Source organism: Mercenaria mercenaria, chromosome 11 (assembly GCF_021730395.1).
Source record: "Mercenaria mercenaria strain notata chromosome 11, MADL_Memer_1, whole genome shotgun sequence".
NCBI classification, from domain to species: Eukaryota; Metazoa; Mollusca; class Bivalvia; order Venerida; family Veneridae; genus Mercenaria; species Mercenaria mercenaria.
Window position 1 is genome coordinate 79,820,583 of NC_069371.1, and position 27,530 is coordinate 79,848,112.

The 27,530-nt window shown below is 35.2% G+C and overlaps 1 protein-coding gene across 1 annotated transcript; it reads left to right on the plus strand.

Moving 5' to 3' along the window:
* The first annotated feature begins 1,142 nt into the window (after positions 1–1,142).
* Positions 1,143–26,919, plus strand: LOC123531352 (uncharacterized). The gene is made up of 10 exons (XM_053518228.1): positions 1,143–1,160; positions 4,627–5,190; positions 6,330–6,453; positions 7,043–7,145; positions 9,207–9,299; positions 9,988–10,141; positions 12,720–12,850; positions 15,031–15,108; positions 16,472–16,580; positions 18,906–26,919. Exons 2-10 carry the CDS (start codon positions 4,656–4,658, stop codon positions 19,085–19,087), a joined length of 1,509 nt encoding a protein of 502 aa, XP_053374203.1. The 5' UTR covers positions 1,143–1,160; positions 4,627–4,655; the 3' UTR covers positions 19,088–26,919.
* Positions 26,920–27,530: the final 611 nt, after the last annotated feature.

Here is a 27,530-nt window from a genome sequence, read left to right on the forward strand (position 1 = left end):
TGACGGTAACAAAAAAGGCCAAAGGAGATTGAACATGTATGATTTCCATTGTGTCACACACTATGAATATTGTGTAACACCAGATTTTACTCTGCAAACATAAACTGAAAGAAAGAAAAAAAAAGTAACAGATATATATCTATATATGTAAATATTTTGTAAATATGTTTAACACGATGAACATTGTGTCAGACCAGTTTAAAAAAAACACAAAAAAAAACAACATCTTTATATGATAAAACGTGAACATACAGATGTAAAATGTTGTTCTTTTTTATTTCACCAGCCTTCATCAGCCAACACTGTGATTCCGTCTTATTCCCGCCATCTGTCAAATCGTTGGGCAATATTATATGAAAAATACATGAACATATACAATAGATGTAAAATGTTGTCCTCTTTCATTTCATCAAACTTCTAACGTCTTGCAAATTTATCTCCCTCTAATTCCCGCCAATCTGTCAAAAGGAAGGTCAAGGTTTGTGATTATGTACATGTCAATTTAAAATATGCAATCAAATATATGAGATAGCGAATTTGATTGATTAAATGTGAGAACAGCTCAAGAAACATGACACAGTATTAATACTTGTGTACCTGACTAATTATTTATTTTATCTACTTATAATAATCCATTAACATCCGCTGTTCTCTAAAAAACTGGTCTTTAAAAAATCATATGCAATCATAATTTGATAATGTTTAATAATACAATTATTTATAACATTATTTTCAAATAAAACAAACTTGTGACGACAATGACATTTAATACTATTCGATTATTTTATCAAAGGGAAGTAACTCAGTATACAATTATCACTCATTTTAATAAAATCCAAATTAAACCACTTTAAAATTGTCAAATTTCTTCAAAATTTCGTCTGTTAATATATATTATTATATGTTATCAGAATATATTAACTTAAATTCCAAAAAAGTAATACTTTTAGAAATATAAGTAGTTTTCGGTAATCAAAACTGGTTTTCGGTAGTTTTCGGTAATGGGGTAGTTTTCGGTATTCCCAAGTACCCGAAAATAATTTGTAGAAAGAAAGAAAGAAGGGTCAAGGACGTAAATAGTAGACAAAGATAGACCTCTGTTATGTATGAAAATGAGACATTTCCAAGGCTGCAGCACACAATGGAATCACTTTTACTATGTCTGAAACTTAGTCTCGTACATTTTGTTGAGGAAAAAAAGTTCCTGTCCCAGGCTGATGTAGTATCAATGTGCACAGCCATAAATCATATCATATATTTTCTTAAAAAAAGTTTTTTATGCCTCCAAAGGTGGGCATATTAAAATTGCAGTGTCTATCTGTGTGTGTGCGTTTGTCCTTGTATTTGTAAATTCTTGTGCGGGCTTAGCCTTAGTTATTTATGTGGCTTTTAAAATCTGGATGACATATTTCATGACCTGTTATTTTATAGTTGTCACCCCGCTAAGCCTTACACGTATCTGCATTTTGCTGTTAAGAAAACAAAGACTTTAAAAAATCCAAAAAAGTCATAAAATACTAGTCAAACTAAAACTTTAAAAGTACTGGCTCCAATAAACTAAACATTTATATTTATGTAGAAACTTCAAAAGGGTTGAATATAATTCGTAATTTTAAAAAAGAGACTTAAATCTTCGTAAATATGTGTAAACAGGAGCGAGGAGATATCTACCCTGACACTGTTTTCAGTACACAGTTGACTGCCGATGACACTTGATTTCAGAATCAAAACACAAATTATACATTCAAAAAATGTCAGCAAGGCAATTTTATGCTTTAATGTCAACATAAATTCATTATCAGAGATGTAATTTTTACAAATACATTGTACATGTACCAGAAAATGTTCCCAACAAATTTCATTGGGGATTTCCTAACAGAAATATGCAGAATAAGTTTGGACGTGACGGGACAGCAACAGTCAAAAGTTATCACGCTGTTCCAAAATGTCCTATTATTTGGACTAGTCCAGGCTGTAACTCTGCCATTCATCAAGGGATTTTGAAATTACTTGGCATAAATGTTCCCCATAATGAGAGGACATGTCATGTGCAAGACCAAGACCCCTAGCTCCAAGGTCAAGGTCATACTTAGAAGTCAAAGGTTAACATGGTCTGTTTCTTATCTGGTTCATAACTTGCCATTTATCAAGGAATTTGAAAATAATTATGACTCACATCACACAGTGGTGTGGGAGACATATTGATTTAATCCTGTCTGTCTGTGTGTCTGTCACAAAGCTTGTCCGCACTCTAAGTCAAACATTTCTAATCAGATCTTCACCAAACTTGAACAAAATGTGTTTGACCATAAGTCCTCGATAACTAGCCAAATCGGCCCAGACACTTTTGAATTATGGCCCTTGAATTACTGATTGGGACCATTTGTCTAAACCATCCAGACCTCAAGAACATTTCTGATTGGAACCAATCATCCAAACCATCCAAAATTCCCAGACATTACTGATGAGAAACATTCACCCAAACCACCCAAACCACTTTGAATCACTAAATGATTAGGCAGTTGTGGGAGACATGCACTTTTCTCAAAAGCAGCTCTAGTTTGACACAAATGTGAATCATATTGAGAAGATGTGTCGCTGTTATGACCCGGGTCTCTCAGGTCAAGGTCAAGGTCACAAAATGATTCATACCTAAACTATTCTGGCATGTTTTGTGCAGAGAACAGTAGCATTCTTAGACACGCTTCCGGGGCATTTGTCACTAATACTAGTAATAGTGACAGTTGTTGTTTATAGTTTTTTTTTATCATTTTAACTGAATAGTAACATCTTTTATGTTAATGGTTATTGATATTTAATTAAAAGAATATATGTCGGTAAAAAGCTATACATAGCTTATGTTATTTTGTTGAAATCTCTCCGACAATAAATAAATTTTGATTTGATTTGACTTGCGCAGGCAGGTCTGGATCCATGCTGGATCCACGCAGTCTGGTCAGGATCCATGTTTGTCACAAAGCCACTATGTTGGTTTTCTCATGGCGCGGCTCATTTCTCTAGTTTTTAGCTCGGCTATACGAAGTATAAGGAGAGCTATCCTACTCGACCCGGTGTCGGCGTCTTTCTGCGTCCCCACCTTGGTTAAAGTTTCTTTACACTTTCTCTTTTTTCAACTTATCTCTGTAATTACTTGATGGATTTGATTCAAACTTGAAATACTTATTCCTCATCATCATCTACATCATCTGACATAAAATCTGGCACCAATATTTCATGAATTATCCCCCTTTTCACTTAGATTTTCAGGTTAAAGTTTTGATGCACTTTCACTCTATCTCTGTTATTACTGAATGGATTAGATTCAAACTTAAAATAGTTGTTCAACATCATCACCCACATCTTATGACACAAGGTGCATAACTCTGGCACCATTTGTTCATGAATTATTTCCCCTTTTGACTACACTTAAGGCCACAGAGCTTTAACAGAAACCTTTAAACAACTTCTTCTTACGAAGAGCTTGATGGATGTTTGTTAAACTTGGCATGAAGCAAAACCTGTGCAAATGGTTTCGCTCTACTTTCTCTTTCTTGCCAGGGTCCTATGTATTGTATTTTGGAATGAATGTTTTCTTCATGCTAAACAAAATTGCTGATTTCATGATATTGTGTCATGACATATATTTAGGTCAAGAGGTCAAGGTCTGGCCATTTTGACACTCTTATTTGTAATTATTACAGAAGGATTGATAACTGCAATAGTATGTGAAATTAGGTGGTGAAATTCCTGACATTTGTACTAGTACATACTTTTTTAAAAACTCATTATGAAATTTCAGAATTCAGTATTTAGCCAGACAGCCATAAAAATACTTCAAATTTTACAAAAAAATATATTTAAACTTTAAAAGATTATTGAAAATGATTATAGCTGATACAGTTTCAGTCTATACTGTTTTCACAATACTGTGTTCCATAGTATCGTCATAAAACTATGATACTAAAATAAATAGCTTGGCTGGCAGATGTAAATTAATGTTTATTTATTTTTTTTTTAAGTGGGTAGATATGTTCTTATAACAAGTTTTCAGTGAATTACCAAAATATTAGAGTGGAATACATTTGATATTTTCACAGAGAAAAATTCTAATATGATTTTCATTAAAATGGTAAGAAATTATAAAATGGCTAAAATTAATTTAGTCAAAACATGGTATAAAAAGAAAATTTGTTTGTTTTACATGTAAGATAAAATATCTTTTACTCATGAAGACCTTATCTTGCATTTTAACAAGTGGCAATACGGTGTGAATACCACTTTTGAAAATATTGCATGTGGTGTTCACTTGTGAAAGATATTTCAATCTTACACTGAAACAAACAAATATATCCTTCATTACTTTTCTATATACAATGACATTCCTTATACGCGGTTCTATAATTATATACTGTAAAATCATTAATTTTTGTAGAGGACTAATTTTCATGGATTTGGTGATTTAGTCTGCCAGTGAAATTAAATCGTGACAAAATGTAAATTTTGTAGATTTTTATGTTCAGAATTTAAAATCACAATTTGTATAACCGCGAAATGGCCTTTTGGCCCAAACCGCACAATTTCTTGCAACAAAATTAAATGATTTCACAGTAATCTGTTTATTTGCAGAGAAAGTAAAAGCAACAGTTACATATGAGATGGCAGAGGGAGGAGGAACAAGGAGAAGAAGTTTAGGCATGGAAGATGATGAAGATGAAGAGAGAGCAAAAGAAATTGAAGGTCTCCAAAAACGTGGAATATTACCAAGTGATTTTCCCGTTAGAGCCGGAGACTTAGAAACATTTGATGACAATGATATGACCCAGGAAGTGGAAGAGTTACTTTCCCTTGGTGAAATAACGAAGGAAGAGGCAGAGGAATTAACAAATAAGGAAGATTTAGCGCATGAAGTGTGTCTGGATGCATTGTCAGATCCACATGTTGCGGATCATGAACAAATGATGCCGCCATTTGCAAGTGATGGCGTTCCATTGAATTGGTCAAGGGATGTAGGAACAGATAAATTATACAGTTTAGTAAAACTTAAAAAGGGGGAGCCGGAGTTTGACATAATTGCAAAGGAGTTTGAAAGAGTGAATATAAAAATTAAAGGAATAGAACGTATACAAAGTAACAGGTCGTTGAAAAGGTTTCAAGATGAATTGGAAGATGTACATAGACATAGAAACGAAAGTAAGCATGCAATAAATGACTCCTTGTGATTAACCCTTACCCAGCTAAATTTATATAATGAACTTATCCATCTTTCAATTCGGACCGTACCATTAACTGTTAAAAGGGGTGCATACCAAAAAGATACTGACCAAATGGCAAACAGTGCAGATCTTGATCAGACTGCATCATGATCTACACTGGTCGCAAAGGTCGTGTGCAGCATGATAAGGTTAAGGAATATGTTAAGGGTTATCCTAAACAGCAGTTGGAAACATTTATAAAATACCCTGTCTACTAGTTTATTATCTTGTCATGTGACACATCTCAACTTGTTTTTTTAACTCAATATTATCTACTTGTTGTGCCATAATTTACATAAATGATATTTGGTTTTCAAAGTTATTTGATTAGCAATGTATTTTACGCTGACTTTACCTTTTCTATAAATATACCAGTAACTATCAATAACAATTAAGTCAAGATGTTTTGGAAAGTACAGAAAAAAACGCTCTCCTGAAAAATATTAAAATCCCACAATGAATGATTTAATTCTCCTAGACAATATGTAAGTATCCGTCGGTGACAGGAATCTTGGTTATGATCTAGATAACTTTCTCCAATAAGCTTCTTTCCTATTTTTCATAGATCCAGCGAGATAAAGATTTAAGTTTAACCCTTACCCTCTTAATTCCATTACCCTGCTAAATTTCTATAATGAACTTGTCCATCTTTCAGTTTGGAAGATACTGATAGAATGGTGAACAGTGCAGATCATAATCAGACTGCACGGTTGTGTAGGCTGATCATGATCTGCATAGGTCGCAAAGGCAGAATCAGTTGTGTCCAACTTTCTATGATATATAACTATAATCCATGTACAGAAAATCTCTATCTATTGACATCAAGAGCAGCACAGTTTACCTTTACCCTGCTGAATTTCTAAAATTGGCTGGTCCATCATTCAGTTTGGGCAGTGTTTGAAGGGGTGTTCAGTGTTAATTTACTGACTGAATAGCGAACAGTGCAGATCATGATCAGCCTGCACGGACAAGCAGGGGGATCTTGGTCTGCACTGGTCGCAAAGGGATAATCACTTGCTGACAGCAGGCTAAAAGTTTTTCCATATATAAATTATTATTGTATATTTGACATTTCAGCATTCAGTCCCAACATAAGATACTTGTATCATGGAACAAGTGTAGAAAAAGATAGAATCTGTGAGGAAGGACTGGACCAAAGACTGAGCAGGATGGGTTATTTTGGAAAGGGAATTTATTTCAGGTAAAGTTTTACAACAGGAATTAAATCTGTTTTTCCTGTAATTTTATTTTTCTTCCCTGATCAAGTACATTAATTTGTAAGTCCAAATGATATAAATGTAGGTTTTAATTCCCCCATCAGACTTTTTCATAAGATATTCTTCAACGTTGTATGACAATGCCAGAACAGTGTCTTTTAGCCTGCCCAGCTAGTACAATATAGCAGTCTTAAGCCTAACAAACAAAGGTTATGAGGTTTATTTGTTCCTTTATGGAAACAAATTTTACAAAGTTGGGAGAGTTTCTTTTTACTGAGGGGAAGAGACCTTGGCCTGTTATTTTGTTGGGTGGGCAGCAGAGTGGGACTGAGGGGGAAATACTCAGCTCTTGGGCAAAGGCAAATAAAACTACTGCTGCAAAGTCAACTTTGGGGAAAACTGCATGATTTGAAAGAAATTTTCTGAGGAGAAGAGGTCTATAAATTGACCGTACTGTTGAAGAAAATAACCAAGGTTTGTCGTTTCTGCGAGTTATTATGTTTAACCTGTATATTGCTGGTATATTATATTTTAGTGGTGAGATTTATTAACTGTAAATCTACTTCATTACAGTGACAACCCACTTAAATGTGTACACTATTCTGATGACCCTGCTAAAAAGAACCCGGATGAAGCATATATACTCAAGTGTAGAGTAATTCTTGGAGATGCTAAGGTAATATTTCCATGTTAAGGTATAGCAACAAATATTAACATTCTTTTTATAGATATTAGATTTGTTCCATTGAAAATTATGGCATTCATTTTGTATGAACCGCAGAAGGAATGGCGCCAAAGTCATATTATAGCCGCTTAGCATGCGTTTTGACAACACCCACATTTGCCAGGGAGAACATTCTGTAGATGACGTCACATTTGTTTTCTGTCTTGTGAACAGAATGACTGGGAAACAGATTCTTATGTTAAATACAACAAAATATGTATAGTTTATTGAAAAAGTCTTGTTAAGAAATGGAAAGGAAATATAATTCAAATATGAGAAATGGAATTATTTTTTTGGAGTTCATGTAAAAAGAATGAAGAATGAAAGTGCAATCGGAAAAATAACTGTGAATCATTAGCACATAATTCATGGTTAATTTGCCAATCATATTCACACAAACTCTGAAAAAATTAATTTCTTGATAAGGAGTGTGCTTCATTTAGTTTGTACTAATTTATTTTTCAAAACAAGTTCTATGAAATATAATAAGATCTAAAAAAAGATTGTTTGTTTCCAGTAACACGCTTAAAAAAATTAGGGTAGGTAAGTCGGTAAATTTAAAAAAAATTTTTTTTTATTAAGTGGGACTTTTTGGAAATTATTTTTGTGTCAAAAAATGAATACAAATAAGAGGGTTATGCCTTTAGAGCATCAGTAAGTTGATTTTTAACATCACTGATCATGTTTAAAGCATAAAAAGTGCAGTTTTGCAACTTTTTATTAAAAAGTTGAAAAAAAAATTCTCCAAGGTCATAAAAACATTTAGGGTTGGGCCAGAAATTTAGGGTAGGTCAAGATACCAGAAACAAACAATTTTTTTAGGCCTAATCACTCTTGACATCTCATTCTTGATTGTATACTTTGCTGTGAGGGTATGAGAGAAGTCTGTTTAGTATTTGATGCTCAGCACCAGCCAAGGGAGCTACTGGTACCATTTTTCACGTCTTTTGTATGACACAGCCAGGGAACGAACCTATGACCTTCCGCACTTGAAGCGGGTGCTCTATATTGTTGGCTTCTAAAGCATTCATGTCTGTCTCATTTCTGTTATGAAGTATTTAACACGTAATAATAGGGATGCATATGCTCATATATTTTTATTGTTATGTGTACATGTATCTATCTAGGTTTTGCTATGCCAAGGGTTGCTATGATACCACACACTATATACATTATTGCTTGTTATTGAAGGTTTATGCCAAGGGTTGCTATGATACCACACACTATATACATTATTGCTTGTTATTAAAGGTGTATGCCAAGGGTTGCTATGATACCACACACTATATACATTATTGCTTGTTATTGAAGGTGTATGCCAAGGGTTGCTATGATACCACACACTATATACATTATTGCTTGTTATTGAAGGTGTATGCCAAGGGTTGCTATGATACCACACACTATATACATTATTGCTTGTTATTGAAGGTGTATGCCAAGGGTTGCTATGATACCACACTATATACATTATTGCTTGTTATTGAAGGTGTATGCCAAGGGTTGCTATGATACCACACACTATATACATTATTGCTCGTTATTGAAGGTGTATGCCAAGGGTTGCTATGATACCACACACTATATACATTATTGCTCGTTATTGAAGGTGTATGCCAAGGGTTGCTATGATACCACACACTATATACATTATTGCTCGTCATTGAAGGTGTATGCCAAGGGTTGCTATGATACCACACACTATATACATTATTCTGTTATGAAGTATTTCCAATAGGGATGCATATACCAATATATTTTTATTTGTATTGAATGTATCTAGGGTTGCTAAATGATAGTATTATTAGTATTACATACTTGCTCGTATTGAAGGTGTATGCCAAGGGTTGCTATGATACCACACACTATATACATTATTGCTTGTTATTGAAGGTGTATGCCAAGGGTTGCTATGATACCACACACTATATGCATTATTGCTTGTTATTGAAGGTGTATGCCAAGGGTTGCTATGATACCACACACTATATACATTATTGCTTGTTATTAAAGGTGTATGCCAAGGGTTGCTATGATACTACACTAAAAAGGGAACCAGAGAAGGAAGCGAGTTCCAGTGGTTGGAGGTACTATGATTCTGTTGTGGTGAGTGAAAAAAGACTACAGGGCTTTCGTACCAGGAAGTATCATGCTAGGAAATTGTACAAGCTTTTCAGTTTTCAGTTGGTTTATTTCATTTTTTTCAATTCACACTTGAGGTACATATATTTCATTGTTTCAAGTTGTAAAAAATTGCTTATATTTTATTAGTCATAGATCTTCTATACAATGCTACACTGAATCTGAAAAGGAAGCAGTGGTGTTCCCAGTGCAGCTTGAACCTGGAATGGATTGAACTTTTGAACTTTTTCACTGTGATGGACTGACAAAACTTCTCCCACATACTGTTTTTACAAGTAGCACAAAACCTCTCGAATAAATAGTAACAGCTCTACAGCTCAATGAGAGGGGCTTTTGTCTACATAAGGGGTTTTGTCTGCTTTGATTTTTAGAAGGAAGGGTTTTGTTAGCTGTGAAATTTAAGAAGGAGGGGTTTTGTTAAAACAACAAAACAGGCTTTTTCCATTACATCAAAAAATTAGTGGGAGGGTTTTTGCCCTACACTTGTTATAGTGCATTGTAAAATCCCTATAGTAGGTAGGTGTTTTGTTTCACATGACTTTGGAATAAACATAAAAAGTGGTTAGTGCCAGAAGGTGGTAAGTGTCTTCTTTATTTATATGTAATTACAACCTTCTGGCTCTAATGCCACAATTCCTTCCTGTATTTACAGGGTTGCCCGAAAGACTTTAACGAGTTTGTTGTGTATGAGAATAGACGTGCCATGATCGAATACATTATCTCATTTAAAGTGGACAAGAAAATGATGACAGACCTTAGATCTCAGTCTGTGAAAAAAGTATCAACTCAAAATCCTACAACTGCTGGTAAGGATTGTTCATTTTTCACTCCAGTGTTATTTCAAAATATTATTAATACATGTATCTAGTTGTAAGAAATGAACGGAGATTATATTATTGGTTAACCAGTTTTTGTTTTGATTTTATTATGTTACATTTGTCTGTATATCCATCCATCCATCCCTACATCAAGTGTCAGGTCATCTTTGCAATTGTGTACACTTGCATGTGTAATTAAAAATTGTGTCCATCCGATAAGTTTCTTTTGTTTTGTTTAATATTCTGATATCTTTCAGCGTAAGAAGAAAATTTGTTGCAGGCAAAACCCAGTCACTTAGTGCCGATGTCAAGGTCACACTTAAGAGGCCAAATATTTCATATAATTTTCTAATCTTTTAATAATCTATATCTTCTTCATGCATTGATATTTTTCCAAATTACTTGGCATAAACATTCATCGTAACAAAACGATGTGCCCCTAAAATAATTAGATCCTTATCTGAAACGTCAAGTTCAGACTTACAGATCAAAGATTTTACATCATTTTTCCTGTCTGGTTCAACTTTTGTATGCATGGATAAGTACTTAAATAACATTGACCATAACTAGATATAGCAGAAGAGTCAATGTCACACTTAGAAGTCCTGTAGCTAAAAGGTCAAGGTCACACTTAGACAGGGATATAAATTAACACTCGCCCTGTCGCCCAGTGCGACAAGATTTAAAGCTGGTCGAGTCAATCTTCCAAGATAGTCGCCCAGCCTGAGCCGGCGAATGGCTTTGGATTATTCTAATGTCAATATTCTGGGTTTATTAATATGCACAACGTCACTTAAATTGACCAATTAAAATTACTAATATATATTACAACCAATCGGCATAAGCGGATTATTTATTGCGTCACCAACTATGTCAGCGCCCATAGAAATACAGCACTAGAACGTGGAGATTGATTGAAGGCTGTTAAAAAGCCTAGATTGGCCGATCACGGCGACAAAAGGAAATATCAGGATTATGAAAAGTCCTAAAGGCCACAGAGGACTTTTAATGAAAAATGGGCTGTGTTAACAGACCGTGGCTTAGAAACACAGACCATGGCATGGTTTGTACTTTTTGTACAGACGGTGGCTTAAGTAATAATTTTGTGGCGGGTTGCGAGTCCTGTAACTCGACAATGTAACAAAATACTAGAATGCAGATGTCCATAAGCGTGCAGCCTCTATCAGAAATGCCCATTATCAACAAAAACTTTAAATTAAATGCATCTATGTTTGAGAGGCTGCTTCATATGTTTAGAACATGTTATGCACTGGTTGTTAACAACTGTCCCCTTTCAGATTTTGACTGGCTATGTGAGTTTGATGAGTGTTCTGTATTTAAGAAATTGATGTATTTTGGCAGGAATCAAATTACAAGACTTATTATTAAGTATGTAGATCTAAACCACCGTTATATTTTTTCCGCAAATAATAGCTGAGCCCCTAACTTTTAGGCTGGGCCCCTAGAATTTGCCTGTAAGGAGCCCAGATGGCTAATAGGGTCTGAGTGTTAATTTATATCCCTGCTTAGAGGTACAATATTTTACTTTCTTTTTCTTGTCTAGTCTATGACCTTTCATACATGAATGTATATTCAGATAACTTGGCATGGTCATTCACTATAACAGTGCATTATGTCCCATACAAGATTAAGAGCTCTAGCTCAAAGGTCAAGGTCACAGTTAGGTTCAGTCGTAGCCAAAGTGTCAGTTTTTACAGAAAACACCTTTCTATGACCTAACATTGCATTATGAGGCATCCATGTTCTGTTGACACTATAGTTGACTTAATGGTTTGCTTTGTTGCTATGGTAAAAATGCTATGGTAACAAACATTGTTGCTATGGCAACATATGGTAAAAAATATGACAAAAATTGTATTCTGCAATTACATGTACTTAAAAATTACAAGAGATGTTTTCATGTAACTTGATACATTGATAGATTGCAATTATGGAGACTGCGTACACCTTTTTATTTTGTAGCTGTGGCAAATGTGATTGCTAATGCAAGAAATAATCCAAAAAATATGGCAGAAAGTAGATTCTGCAGTAAGATGTACAAAAGTTTTGTCATGAAGTTTGGTACATAGATAGAAGACAATGTGTAGAACAAACACATCATTTTATTTTCTCAGTTTTTTATCCATTCTGTTCATCTATCCATTCTGTTCATCTGTCTGACCTACTGACAGTCACAAATGATGGATTCTATTATAACTATAAGATACAAAAAGATTTTTCATTAAACTTTGGACGTAGATAGAAAGTAATGTATAGAATATACAGACCATCTTATTTTGTCCCTTTATCCATTCATTCATCTGTTCTTCTGTCCATCTCCTAGTTGCAAAAGATAGACCCAGTACATGATTTTTTTCATAAAACCTGACTTACAGATGGTAGGTCTTTTGGAGAGAATACAGGTTCTTCATATAAGTTTCAGTATAAAAATGTGGTTCCTATAACAGTAAATGTGACAAATGCCCTTCCTTGTTGGGGACTGCAGTAGTCTTATTAAAGTTCCTCTTTTAACGAATAGTTTTCCTTTCTTTTCAAATCATTTAAGGAGCAACAGTTAAAAGAAACTCGGGAGCAAAATCCCCGGATGATCATTTTGCAAGGATAGCGGAAGTGAGAGAAGCAGTGAGGAAAAAACGTCTTGAAGAAGCTGGCAAGTCCTACATTCCTCCTTCCCAGGTATTTTTAGATTTTTTTTTTTGTAGGGGGGGGGGGGGGGGGGGGGGGTTGTAATGGTGGGCAGTTAACCCAACCAGTGTTCCATGTTCCAGGGTTCTGTAACAGTACTAACCTGTTCTACACAAATTACTGCCAACTTCTCAGCATGATTCAGAGGTGGAGAATAAAACTCCTGACACATTGTCTATTATCAAATCCTCAAGGAGAGCATTACCTCGCCGTTGGATCTGACTTATGTTCCCATAATCTTTAGAATTGAGCTAAGCGGGTGGATGTTTTACCATATTATAATGGTGTAATTTACATTACATCTTCATATAAATCTTTACTTAAATTAGGAGTTCAGGTTACAGACTTGGAATCAGTTTCCTAACTCTAACCCTAACCCTAACCTGCCCTTGTTAACCCTTACCCTGCTAAATTTCTATAATGAACTTGTCCATCTTTCAATATGGACAGTACCATTAACTGTTAAAAGGGGTGCTAACCAAAAACACACTGACTGAATCAGAATGGTGAACAGTGCAGGTCGTGATCAGACTGCACGGATGTGCAGGCTGATCATGATCTACACAGGTCGCAAAGGCAGAATCAATCATGTCCAGCATGATAAGGGTTAAAAAGCAATGTAGCTGGCTTGAGAAGGGTTATGCTTCTACCAAGATGGACCTGAAATAATTAGAAGAGGGGTACCTGTAGTCTTCCACCATTCAAACTGTAAAGTCACCACATGACCTGAACTGTGTCAGTGTGACTTTGTATATAGGGATAAACCATGATTTTTCGTGTTATAACATCTGCAGAATACCTTGGGATTGGTTGGTGCCTGAGCCTGATAGGGCGAGGGTACCAATGATTCCCTTGGGATTCTGAAGATGTTATGACACGAAATGAACATGTGCTAATGCTATTCTAGCATAAAACACATAAAAACTGATTTGAATACATTACAAGTCACTCAACATCATTAAATTTCCACATAATAGACAGGAATATGTGAGTTGTTTTTTTACGTTGACGTCATTTCCTTTTGAATTATCCATTTTGGGGCCAAATGACGTTTTTGCTTTGCCAGAGAATGTGCATATATAAAAAGGTGTTTTAACAGCATGTTAGCATGAGAATCTCTCTGTTAACACACGTTTTCTCTACTGTTAAAACCCCGAAAAATGACAAGAACAGCAGTTTTATGCTAGAATCCCCAAAAACAAACAATCTTTTTTTATGGTTTTAAAAATTATGTTGGCCATATCATTGAAATAATATTTTTACTACATATTAGATTTTAAAGAAAAATTTGAATCTTTTAAGACTTTCCTGCTCATTTTCATACATCTTTTGTGCAGTAACATAAATAATGAGTAATGATAACTTTTGAGGGAGTGGACGGTAGCTTGCATTTCCACTACCGTCCATGGACACGCTCAATGAAACCGAGCCTGCAACATTTTCGTTTATGTTGTGTTAAGCGACCTTTGGTTTTCCACTTTTTCTATTTTGAAATCAATTTCTATATGCGTACATCTGGCTGCTTGTAATACTTTGATCAATTCTTCTAAACTGCTATTTGTCGGAGGGCTCAGTTCTGAGTATGGTTATATAATGTATCAGTGTATACATTTAATAGATCCTGTTTTTTTTTTTCCTCATATGATTAAATCTTATCTAAATTCCATGTATAGAAATAACGAAGGAATTAATTTTTTTTTTGAGAATTTTCAAACATAATCTTTTCTTGTAAGAGATGTGATTTTGATCTGCTGTTTAAGAATATGCCTTTTCATCGTTTCATCTTTTAATTATTGACCAATTAATTCATGGTGAAAGGTAGTTTAAAGGTTTATGCCTTGGCCAGAGAATAGTTTTAGAAAGAGTGGATATTCTAATGCAAATAATGAAAATGAATTAACCCTTTGCCTGCTGGCGGCAGTAATTCTGCCTTTGCGACCAGTGCAGACCAAGATCAGCCTGCACATCCGTGCAGTCTGATCATGGTCTGCACTGTTCGCTATTCAGTCAGTAAATTTTCAGTAAACACCCCTTCAAAAAATAAATGGTATTGCCCAAATTGAATGATGGACCAGTCCATTTTAGAAATTTAGCAGGCAAAGGGTTAAAAACAGTTTGCATATGACCTAAGAGAGGTTTTATCATATTGATTATGTTCTGTTATATTACAGAAACAACAAGAACATGACAAAGATATGTGGACTAGATTACAGACTCTACATCGACTCAATGAGAAAATGAACTCTCAGGTTTGTTGGTGCCTTATTCTAATATCAAAAACTGATGCACATTTCTGTTAAAACACTGAAATTTGACGTCACATTGACATATTGTTTGGCGCCATATAGGTGCCGAGTGCTAACACATTTGGATAATAATTATAGGTTATTAGCTTTGTATCGAGAAATATGCACGAGTTCTTCAGTGAAAATATTGCGCGACTTTAGGAGCGCAATATTCTTCCGCTGAAGAACGAGTGCATATTTCCCAATGCAAAGATAATAACCTTTTTATTACATACGCATCTACACGTATAAATATTAAGTAAATATCATAAATATGTTCAATAGCCTGAATAGGATTGATAATACAAAACTAAATAGAAAAAAATAGTGCAACAAAACACTGAATTACGTCACGCACCCGATATGAAATTCAGGCGTCAGTGTATGGAAAAATATTGACGTTTCCGGTACCAGTGTAACTTAACGGGAAATAGAAACGAGTATGTAATAATATTTTATACAAAAGATGTTTCAAAATTGAAATGATACAAAAGAACAGTGATATACTTTGAAGTTATTCCACGGGTGTATAAGCTATTTGTATTGTTTCGATATGTTAATAAAATCTGTAAAAAGATCTTTTGGAAGCAAAGAATGCTACCAAGAATAATAATAGCAGACTCGGTTTGATTGTTATGAAATGTGCAACACCTCTCATGTCTCCTAGCACTGGCTTAAGCGGAACTCTATTACACATATGTTGAATGGACTCCATGATCCCAAAGGACCAGAAAATATAACAACACTGAATCTATGTACAAGCAGACTTCTTACAGCCGCCACACGTCACTTAAGATTGCTGTTGTGATAGTTAATAAAATCTGTACATGATCCTTTGGAAACATAGAATGCAACCAAGAAGGATAATAACATGGTTCTACTGTATATTATTTTGCAGATAAATATACTTCATCTTTCAATATAATGTGAATTGGATTTTTTTTGTTCGTTGGAATTTAATGAATGATGCAGTCATAAAATCCATGAATTATAGTTAAGAGTATACTGAAAAATTGAGGGAAAAATACTGGTTGCACTAATTTTCAGGACTTCCTTTAGTTATTGCTTTTGAAGCATATGTTCAGTTGTATAAATTTTATTTCATTTGAATTTGTAAAACATTCAGTATCTTGGTGTTTAAAGTAAAATTTTAAGTATAAATTGCATTCTAATTACTCTTGTCCACCTTACAAAATTATCATTTAAATTGCTGCAAAATCTCACAAGTGCCTCTAATGAAAGAAGTGGTCACAATTTTGAATGCGCTACATGTGTTAAGTACATGTATACAGAAGTTGTATTTAAGACAGAAGTTATATTGTTACAGGGTGACGGAGAACCTGATGAAAATTTGGGCGGAGAGATGTGTGAGCCTGTCCTTGACCTTGCTGAGCCTCCAACAGTCTTCTCAAAGCTACGTCAAACTAATAAAACCAGTAAGACTTCTTTTATATTGTCGACCTTCATTAAGTCAAGGTCATTCATACCACTTGATATTGTCTAGGATTTTTTTTTTGGTTGATCATCCTGAATTCCTAAACAGTAATGAAGTTTATACTTTCAATGCACTGAAGATTCTGTTTGACATACAGTGGAACCTGCCTTAATGGTCACCTATATTAAGCAGCCACTTGCATGAAGCAGCCAGTCAGCTGACTTCCAAATTTTTAGCTCGACTATTTGAAGAATAGTCTAACTATTCTACTCACCCTGGCGTCGGCGTTTGTGTCGGCGTCGGCGTCGGCGTCACACCTTGGTTAAGTTTTTGCATGCAAGTACATACAGCCATCAATTAAAGGCATATAGCTTTGAAACTTATTTTTTCTTTTACTAGGTCAATTACCAACCTCTCTGGGTCAAGTCCCATAACTCTGACATGTATTTTGAGCAAATTATGCCCCCTTTTAGACTTAGAAAATTTTGGTTAAAGTTTTACATGCAAGTTATTATTTCCAAAACTAATGCAGGTATTGATTTGAAACTTCACATGTGTCTTCAGGGTTATAAAACTAGTTGATAGCAGCAAGTCCCATAACTCTGACCTTCATTTTGGCCAAATTATGCCCCCTTTTGGACTTAGCAAATTCTGGTTAAAGTTTTGTGTGCAAGTACATACAGCTATTTCTAAAAGGCATATAGATTTGAAACTTATTTTTTCTTTTTTTAGATCAATTACTAACCTCACTGGATCAAGTCCTATAACTCTGGCATGTATTTTGGGCAAATTATGCCCCCTTTTGGACTTTGAAAATTCTGGTAGAAGTTTTACATGCAAGTTTCTATCTCCAAAACTAATGCAGATATTGAATTGAAACTTCACATGTGCCTTCGGGGTTATAAAACTAGTTGATAGCAGCAAGTCCCATAACTGATATGCATTTTGGTCAAATTATTCCACCTTTTGAACTTAAAACTCTTTTGATATTTAACCTTTTTGGGTAATATTTTCCTGCTTCTGGGACAATATTTCGAATAGTCGAGCTTGGCTGTCTTACGGACAGCTCTTGTTATTTTTGTTCTAATTTTAACTTGTCTTTAGCAGTCACCTGTCTTTAGCAACCAAATTGTGTCATTTCTGAGACTGGCTGCTTTATTCAGGTTGACTGTATTTCAAACACTGTGATTGAAAAGAGATTTCGGCGCCTCCGTGGCTTAGTGGTTAAAGTCACTGACTTCAAATCACTTGCCCCTCACTGATGTGGGTCCGAGCCTCACTCGGGATGTTGAATTCCTCATGTGAGGAAGCCATTCAGCTGGCTTACGGAAGGTCAGTGGTTTTACCAATGTGCCCGCCAGTAATGAAATAATGCACGGAGGAGTACCCGGTACTTGGGTGTCTTCCTCAACCTTCAAAGCTGGTAAGTCAACATATCAACCTCTAACTGGGTCGGTGCAATGTCAAGCGAAACAAATAATAAAGATTTCAGTATCTGTACCAGTGTACTACCTGCATAAAATATATGACCTTGTTGTACCTGTACATAGTGATAAACATCTGCTTGAAACGAAGGTAATATGTGGTTCCGAGATTATAAAACTGAGTTTAGAGTCTGGTTTTAGAATACATCTTTGCCATTGGTCAGTTTTGAGATTAATTTTTGAATTAACCAATCAGATGCTCAAGTTTTGATCTTTATAACCTTTGGCATCCGTAAATATAGGTGGATGAAGACAAAGGAAATGGGTCTTTCAGGTGCCTTTCAACATGAAAATCTACATTTGTTAAGGTATCCGATCCACAAATAGGTAAATTTCGATGCCTGGTGACCCCATGATTTTTTGGTTTCATTGAAGATGTGTCTGCTGAACAAGAATTAATAAATAAGATGACCATAAATAATATGCAAGAATAATTACAGTCCTGTTTTATGACCGCAAAATGATAAATCTTACACTGTAACAACTGGATTTCTGTTGAAGTGTCATTGAAGACTATTAAGTAAAAAAATAAAAATTCTATAACATATTTTTATCATGTAATTTATATTTTCTTTTTCAGTAGATGATATACTTTCAAATGATACCAAAATTATATGAGGTTACCAGGCATCAATATTTGATATATTTATATAGCACTGTTATATAAAACTTGCTTATTTGTGGATCGGATACCTTAAGATAGCAATGTCTGAATGTTTAACATTTCAAGCACGTTGAAATCCTGCTTGTACTGTTTTACATCTTTACCTCACTTATGTTTTACCCAATAGGAGTAACACCAGATTAGCGAAGTTTACGTTATTGACATTATTTATTTTTAGAAGATGTGAAATCGGAAGCTGAACAGTCAGAAGAGGCGGTACAGAAAGTGTTGAAAGGTTGTATAGCTCACTTTCTAGAAGTCACTGACACTGACGACTCTAAACTGGCACGATATTACGTGCAGAAAGCTAACATGGATGTCAATCATGCTATATCATTATACTATGAAGATATAGGATGATACCTTCTTTAGTAAAAGGATTTCTGTGCCAAAATTAAGTGTTAATTTCTCACCATTCCAAGCTGCATTATTTTATACATTTTGAAAAGACTATATTGATATTGATGAACAATCTGTAACCCTTACTCTTCTAAATTTCTATAATGAACTTGTCCATTTTCTTACCATTAACTATTAAAAGGGGTGTGTACAAAAAAGATACTGACTGAATGGCAAACAGTGCAGATCATGATCAGACTGCATGGATATGCAGGCTGATCATGATCTGTATTGGTTGCAAAGGCAGAATCAGTCCTGTCCAGCACGATAATGGTTACCATATAGCAGGTTATTTCTAAAGGTGGGATAATTCTGCATTTCTGCGGTGTCTCGGTATAATCACAAAAATATTTCCAGCAGAATTTTTACCCAGCAAAAATTTAAACCGCAAACAATTTGCATTTTTTATCACTAACGTGTTTCACGCTATTTTACATGAGGTAAACCGAAAGGGATGGTCTAATTATTCAATTATTGGTTATTACCGCCATCATCTATCAATTACCGATAATGGTATAATTGAGTGTGATGGTCAGTCAAAGTCCTAACTGTTAATCCCATAGAAAACTTGTTTTTCCATGTTATAGTAGTTGCTAACATATATTTTTTTTCAATTCACATGAAATTATATCTTACAATGTATTCATTAAAAGCAGAGTTACTTAACAGCAGTTAACGGTAATTCAGTTTATTGTTTTTCACATGCTAGTCATTCTCACGGTGACGCATCATGCGGGGAATTACCTCCTCCTTGGCATCGAAAATACAAATCTCTCTTCTTTTTATGTGAAAACTCAGAAATTCATCTTCCTTTTATATGAAAACGCAGAAATAAAACTTGCATAAATTTATTCCACAATTTTTGGGACCAAAACGCAGATTTTTTTTACCGCAGAAAAAAAACGCTATATGGTAATTTGAATTTTTTGGCTTTTGCCCCTTCTTTCAAGGAACTAATGACATTTGTTTATCACCAAGATACACACATGACAGAAAAAGAAATGAGTGACATTAGTTTATGCCAGTTTGTTTAAGATTGATTGCGAAACAAATTCTGTAACTTATATTGATTACCCTGGACATCTCATTCCTGATGGAATCCATTGCCATGAGCAAATAAGAGAACAGAAGCTATTTATTTTCTTTTTTTCTATCAAGCTACTGGTACCATTTCTTTGTCTTTCTTATGATCAGGCCAGGAAGAGAATCCAGGACCGATCTCTTTCTGTGCTATGTGTGCAAAGCTATCTAGGCACATGCATGAATGATGTTGCTGCCATACAGGATACATAAGTTTCTAGAAGGACAAGAGTTACATACAATTTTTAGCTCGACTATACGAAGTAAAAGGAGAGCTATCCTACTCGCCCCAGCGTCGACGTCGGCGTCTTTCCGCGTCCCCACTTTGGTTAAAGTTTTGGTGCACTTTCTCTTTTTTCAACTTATCTCTGTAATTACTTGATGGATTTGATTCAAACTTGAAATACTTATTCCTCATCATCATCCATATCATCTGACATAAGGGCCTTAACTCTGGTACCAGTATTTCATGAATTATCCCCCCTTTTCACTTAGATTTTCAGGTTAAAGTTTTGATGCACTTTCACTCTATCTCTGTTATTACTGAATGGATTTGATTCAAACTTAAAACAGTTGTTCAGCATCATCACCCACATCATATTACACAAGGTGCATAACTCTGGCACCATTCTTTCATGAATTATTCCCCCTTTTTACTTAGAATTTCAGGTTAAAGTTTTGGTGCACTTTCACTCTACCTCTGTTATTACTGAATGGATTTGATTCAAACTTAAAATAGTTGTTCAGCATCATCACCCACATCATATGACACAAGATGCATAACTCTGGCACAATTTTTCATGAATTATTCCCCTTTTTACTTAGAATTTCAGGTTAAAGTTGTATGCACTTTGACTCTATCTCTGTTATTTATCCCCCCACCAAAGGTGAAGGGGATATTAGAAATGCTCTCCGTCCGTGCGTCCATCCGTCCGTCTGTCCGTCCGTGCGTCCGCAACGATATTTGTCCGGAGCATAACTCCAAAAGTACTTGAGGGATTTTCTTCCAACTTCATACACTGATAGAACACATTGGGAGGAAGTGCAGTGTGCAAGAACAATAACTCTACCTTGCCTATTTTTTGAGTTATTCCCCTTTATCTTATTTTCTTAAAAAAAATTGTCCGGAGCATAACTCCAAAAGTACTGGAGGGATTTTCTTCAAACTTCATACACTGATAGAACACATTGGGAGGAAGTGCAGTGTGCAAGAACAATAACTCTACCTTGCCTATTTTTTGAGTTATTCCCCTTTATCATATTTTCTTAAAACATTTTGTCCGGAGCATAACCCCAAAAGTACTGGAGGGATTTTCTTCAAACTTCATACACTGATAGAACACATTGGGAGGAAGTGCAGTGTGCAAGAACAATAACTCTACCTTGCCTATTTTTTTAGTTATTCCCCTTTATCATATTTTCTTAAAGAACTTTGTCCGGAGCATATCTTCTTCATGCATGGAGGGATTTTGATATATCTTGGCACAAATGTTTACCACCACGATGCGGAGTGTCATACGCAAGAACTAGGTCCCTAGGTCTAAGGTCAAGGTCACACTTAGAGGTCAAAGGATACAAGAATAAAAACCTTGTCCGGAGCATTTCTTCTTCATGCATTGAGGGATTTTGATATAACTTGGCACAAATGTTTACCACCACGAGACGGAGTGTCATGCGCAAGATCCAGGTCACTAGGCCTAAGGTCAAGGTCACACTTAGAGGCCAAAGGTCAGATACAAGAATGACTTTGTCCGAAGCATTTCTTCTTCATGCATGGAGGGATTTTGATGTAACTTGGCACAATTATACACCATCATGAGACGAAGTGTCATGCGCAGTTCCCTTCTTTAGAATTACTTCCCTTTGTTGTTACTTTAAATAGCTTTTATTGTAACTTTTTCATTACTAGTCGTAGGGAAAAATCGAGACCACTTTTCTGTAGTACAACAAACATGCTAAATCCAATTTTGAGGTGTATTTTGACCAGTCTCTTCCTGATAAAGATTTTTGTGTGGACTTGCAATTTTTTTTTTTTTTTTTTTTTTTTTTATAAAGATTAACTTCCCTTAGTTGTTACTATAAATAACTTATATTGTAACATTTTTATAATTGACCCTAGGGAAAAAACAAGACCACTTTTCTGTGGTACAGCATAGATGTTACTCTCCAGTTTTAGGTGTATTTTATTAATTTTATTATATATAAGGTATCTCTACCTAGTAAGGAGTTTTTTTGTGGACTTTAAAAAACAAAAGACTTACAATGATTACTAAACAACCACAAAATTAACATTCCATTTGCAAATACAGCTGCTAGAGTAAAGAAATTTGCTTTGACGGGCATATATTGTGACATTCTGGCACTCTTGTTCCCTGTTAGCTTTCCATTCCTTCTTTTTACAGTAGCCATATAGAAAAACATCATAGTTATACTCTTCATGAAAATTAATAAAATTTAGCAGTAAACCACCTCACTACTGACTTATTCTTTCTTCCACATCTTAAAACCCCTGATGCGGACCACATCCTTCAATTATGATATGCCCAGTGGGGGGATTAGCCATGTCTGACATGGCTCTTGTTACTGAATGGATCTGATTCAAACTTAAACAATTGTTCAACATCATTATCCTTATCATATGACACAAGGTGCATAACTCTGGGACCAATTTTTCATGAATTATTTCCCCTTTTTAGCTCATCTGATTTTTTGAAAAAAAATGATGAGTTATTGTCATCACTTGAGCGGTTGTCGGCGTCGGCGTCGGCGTTGCCTGGTTAAGTTTTATGTTTAGGTCAGCTTTTCTCCTAAACTATCAAAGCTATTGCTTCGAAACTTGGAAGACTTGTTCACCATCATAAGCTGACCCTGTATAGCAAGAAACATAACTCCATCTTGCTTTTTGCAAGATTTATGGCCCCTTTTGTACTTAGAAAATATCAGATTTCTTGGTTAAGTTTTATGTTTAGGTCAACTTTTCTCCTAAACTATCAAAGCTATTGCTTTGAAACTTGGAATACTTGTTCACCATCATAAGCAGACCCTGTACATCAAGAAACATAACTCCATCTTGCTTTTTGCAAGAATTATTGCCCCTTTTGGACTTAGAAAATCAGTTTTCTTGGTTAAGTTTTATGTTTAGGTCAGCTTTTATCCTAAACTATCAAAGCTATTGCTTTAAAACTTGCAACACTTGTTCACCATCATAAGCTGACCCTGTACAGCAAGAAACATAACTCCATCCTGCTTTTTGCAAGATTTATGGCCCCTTTTGGACTAAGAAAATATCAGATTTCTTGGTTAAGTTTTATGTTTAGGTCAACTTTTTCTCTTAAACTGTCAAAGCTATTGCTTTGAAACTTGCAACACTTGTTCACCATCATAAGCTGACCCTGTACAGCAAGCAACATAACTCTATCTTGCTTTTTGCAATAATTATTGCCCCTTTTGGACTTAGAAAATCATTTTCTTGGTTGAGTATTATGTTTAAGGCAACTTTTCTCATAAACTATCAAAGCTATTGCTTTAAAACTTGCAACAGTTTTTCACAATCATAAGTGGACACTGTACATCAAGAAACATAACTCTATCCTGCTTTTTGCAAGAATGATGGCCCTTTTTAGACTTAGAAAATCATGGGTAGGACAATATTACTATTATACAAAAAAAATCAGATGAGCGTCAGCACCCGCAAGGCGGTGCTCTTGTTACTTAGAATTTTCTGTTAAAGTTTTGATTCACTTTCACTCTGTCTCTGTTATTACTGAATGGATTTGATTCAAACTTAAAATAGTTGTTCAACATCATCACCCACACCATATAATGCAAGGTGCATAACTCTGGCACCAATTTTTCATTTATTATTCCCCCTTTTTACTTCGAATTTTCGGTTAAAGTTTTGGTGCACTTTCACTCTGTCTCTGTTATTACTGAATGGATTTGATTCAAACTTAAAATAGTTGTTCAACATCATCACCTACACTATATGACACAAGGTGCATAACTCTGGCACCAGTATTTAATGAATTATGCCCCTTTTTGCTTAAGATATACTTATATAGTGTTTTGATACATTTTATCTTTACCTCTCTTATTACTTTAAGTTGATATTTTTGACATAGACTCAGGCTATTGTGCAATATCTTCATCCACAATTGGGGTCATTAAACACTCCAGTGACAGCTCTAGTTTCCTCAGATGTGCCCAGTTTCACTATCCAGCATCGAAATAGTCGAGCGCGCTGTCTCCTGTGACAGCTCTTGTTGGAAATTCCTTCTTTAATATTATACATTTAATACATTATTTTTGTAATTATCTATGCTGACTGAGCCATTTAGAACAATTTCATTAAATAACTTAAACTTCTTCTTCTTCTTCTTCTTGTTTTACGATAATGGCCTCATTCAATTACTGATACATTTTGGCCATGCGTGGTTAAAAAGTGAACTTTTATTCAATAGCTTTGAAAATAAAAAAATAAGATGTTGCTGTCTGGTAAACTTCTGGTAAGATCTTCAGATAATTTCACTGAAACGTTTCTATTATAACCCTTTACAAAGTTTGAGAAAATTATTTTGGTTTGTCAAAATCATGGCAACTATTTTTTCCTATATTGTTCATGTAAAGCGATTCCTGTATATATAGTAGAAATCAGTCTTGTCAGAAACTGCTAACCCAGTTTCAAAATAGTTTCACAGTTATTTCCCTTACATGACTTATATACCAAACTTGTTCAAGCCCCAGCTGTAACTCAGGTTAGTGAGCTAGGGCCATCATGGCTCTCTTGTTTCATAAGGTTGTACAGTATTAATAGCAGTATTAAGTGAATCAAACAAAGCAAAAAGTATAATTGTTTAATTGTGAGAAAAAAACAACCCAAAACATTACAGCCTTTTAGTTCATTTTTGTTGTTTTGCATTTTGCACTCAGGTTTGTTCAGATGTTGATTCTGTTGCGAGGTACACTTTTGAAAGATTTTACACACTGTTCACTGAAAATGTATTGTAACCATGGAAATAATTTGAAAGATCTCATACACCACTGAAAATGTATTGTAACCATGGAAATAATTTGAAAGATCTCATACACTTTTCACTGAAAATGTACTGTAACAACTGAAATTTTGATGAGGTGGTAATTCTCTTAAAAGTCAACAAGTGAAATGGGAATGTGTTAAGTGAAATGATATATGAACTTGAAACACTGTGATATGGTTCTAAACATTTCTTAAAGTGAAATATCTGCCCTGTTGACTTGTAAAACAAAAACATTACATACATAAAGGGTGTAAAGAAAGTCTGTTCAAGTTCAGCAAAGATCTTAGTTATTTCACTGATATGTAAAAGACAAGTAGAAAAGTCTATACCACTCAACAAAATGATACCTTTGATTATGTTATGAATTTGTTACTGTACATGAGTGGATGAATGTATGACATTTGTTAAAAGTTTTGCCATTTTGTCATGTATTGTTGTCAAAAAGGCAGTTTTCATTAAATTTCATAGGGATGGACCACTTGCAGGCATAGCAACACCAGTCTTACTTTCCAATGCTAGTCTGGTTCACTTTCACATTAGGAACACCAGTCTTACTTTCCAGTGCTAGTCTGGTTCACTTTCACATTAGGAACACCAGTCTTACTTTCCAGTGCTAGTCTGGTTCACTTTCACATTAGGAACACCAGTCTTACTTTCCAGTGCTAGTCTGGTTCACTTTCACATTAGGAACACCAGTCTTACTTTCCAGTGCTAGTCTGGTTCACTTTCACATTAGGAACACAAGTCTTACTTTCCAGTGCTAGTCTGGTTCACTTTCACATTAGGAACACCAGTCTTACTTTCCAGTGCTAGTCTGGTTCACTTTCACATTAGGAACACCAGTCTTACTTTCCAGTGCTAGTCTGGTTCACTTTCACATTAGGAACACCAGTCTTACTTTCCAGTGCTAGTCTGGTTCACTTTCACATTAGGAACACCAGTCTTACTTTCCAGTGCTAGTCTGGTTCACTTTCACATTAGGAACACCAGTCTTACTTTCCAGTACTAGTCTGGTTCACTTTCACATTAGGAACAAATTTTCAGTACACCCTTTAATAATAAACATAGCAGTGTTTAAAGGTTCTTTTTCTTTGTTAGCATGTGTTGGGCTATAAAATGTTAGTGTAATAATTATTTCTGACAGTATATGGTAAGACAATTAAATTTTTCTTTTTTACAATTATTTTGTCTCCCACATATTGTAAGGAAGATTTAGTGCTCTGCATCTGTCTTGTCTGTCTGCCAGCCATTCTGTCACAACATTTCCCAGTTTGATGATTTTCAGCAGAGTAATGGCCCTTGATTTGTCATATTTTACCTTGTCCGGGCAACTGCTCCAATACCATCTACAAACTTTACAAAAGTGATCATTGCGCAGGCTGGTCTGGATCCATGCTCGTCGCAAAGCCAATATGTTAGTTTTCTCATGGTGCGGCTCATATTATCATCACTGATTAAATGCTTTTCAGTAGAATCATGACCCTTGGTGGGAGACATACGTTTTTCTTGAAGAAAACAACCTCTAGCTATGTTTGTTATATATCTGTTTAAAAGTGTGATTTATTGGATGAATACAGTGTTCATGTACTGTATTAAGTATTCATGTTTGTCTATTTTACATTATAAGAAGATAATTTTCAGATATGATATATAAACTTAATAAATGTTCTTCCACAATCGCACTTACTTGATAATCTGCCGATGTTTTAAAACTGCTGAAAGTCCAAAATGGGATTATCTTAGATGTTTTACCATAAATGGTGATGCCCATTTGGGGAGAGAATGGCGATGTCATGATGCCTAAAATGGCAGCCTGTTCATTACATGGATTATCTGCAAACGTTTCTCTCTTTTTTAATCCCCCGCCGTGGCGGAGGGATTATAGGAATGGTCTGCGTCCGTCCTTCCGTCCGTCCGTCCTTCCGTCCGTCCTTCCGTCCGTCCTTCCGTCCGTAACAAATTCGTGTCCGGTCCATATCTCCTAAACCCCTTGAAGGATTTTCATGAAACTTGGGTCAAATGATCACCTCATCAAGACGATGTGCAGAACCCATGAGTCAGCCTTGTCGGTTCAAGGTCAAGGTCATAACTCAAGGTCAAAGGTTTGAGCTTGCCATTTTGTGTCCGCTCTCTATCTCCTAAACCCCTTGAAGGAATTTTATAAAACTTGGGTCAAATGATCACCTCATCAAGACGATGTGCAGAACCCATGAGTCAGCCATGCCGGCTCAAGGTCAAGGTCACAACTCAAGGTCAAAGGTTTGAGCCTTCCATTTTGTGTCCGCTCT

Bases quoted from the DNA above. Each gene is read 5' to 3' on its own strand.
- LOC123531352 (XM_053518228.1), top strand. From the start codon at position 4,656: ATGGCAGAGGGAGGAGGAACAAGGAGAAGAAGTTTAGGCATGGAAGAT. The intron at 9,300-9,987 runs GTGAGTGAAAAA...CTGTATTTACAG, and splicing joins GGTACTATGATTCTGTTGTG to GGTTGCCCGAAAGACTTTAA. The intron at 12,851-15,030 runs GTATTTTTAGAT...GTTATATTACAG, and splicing joins CCTACATTCCTCCTTCCCAG to AAACAACAAGAACATGACAA.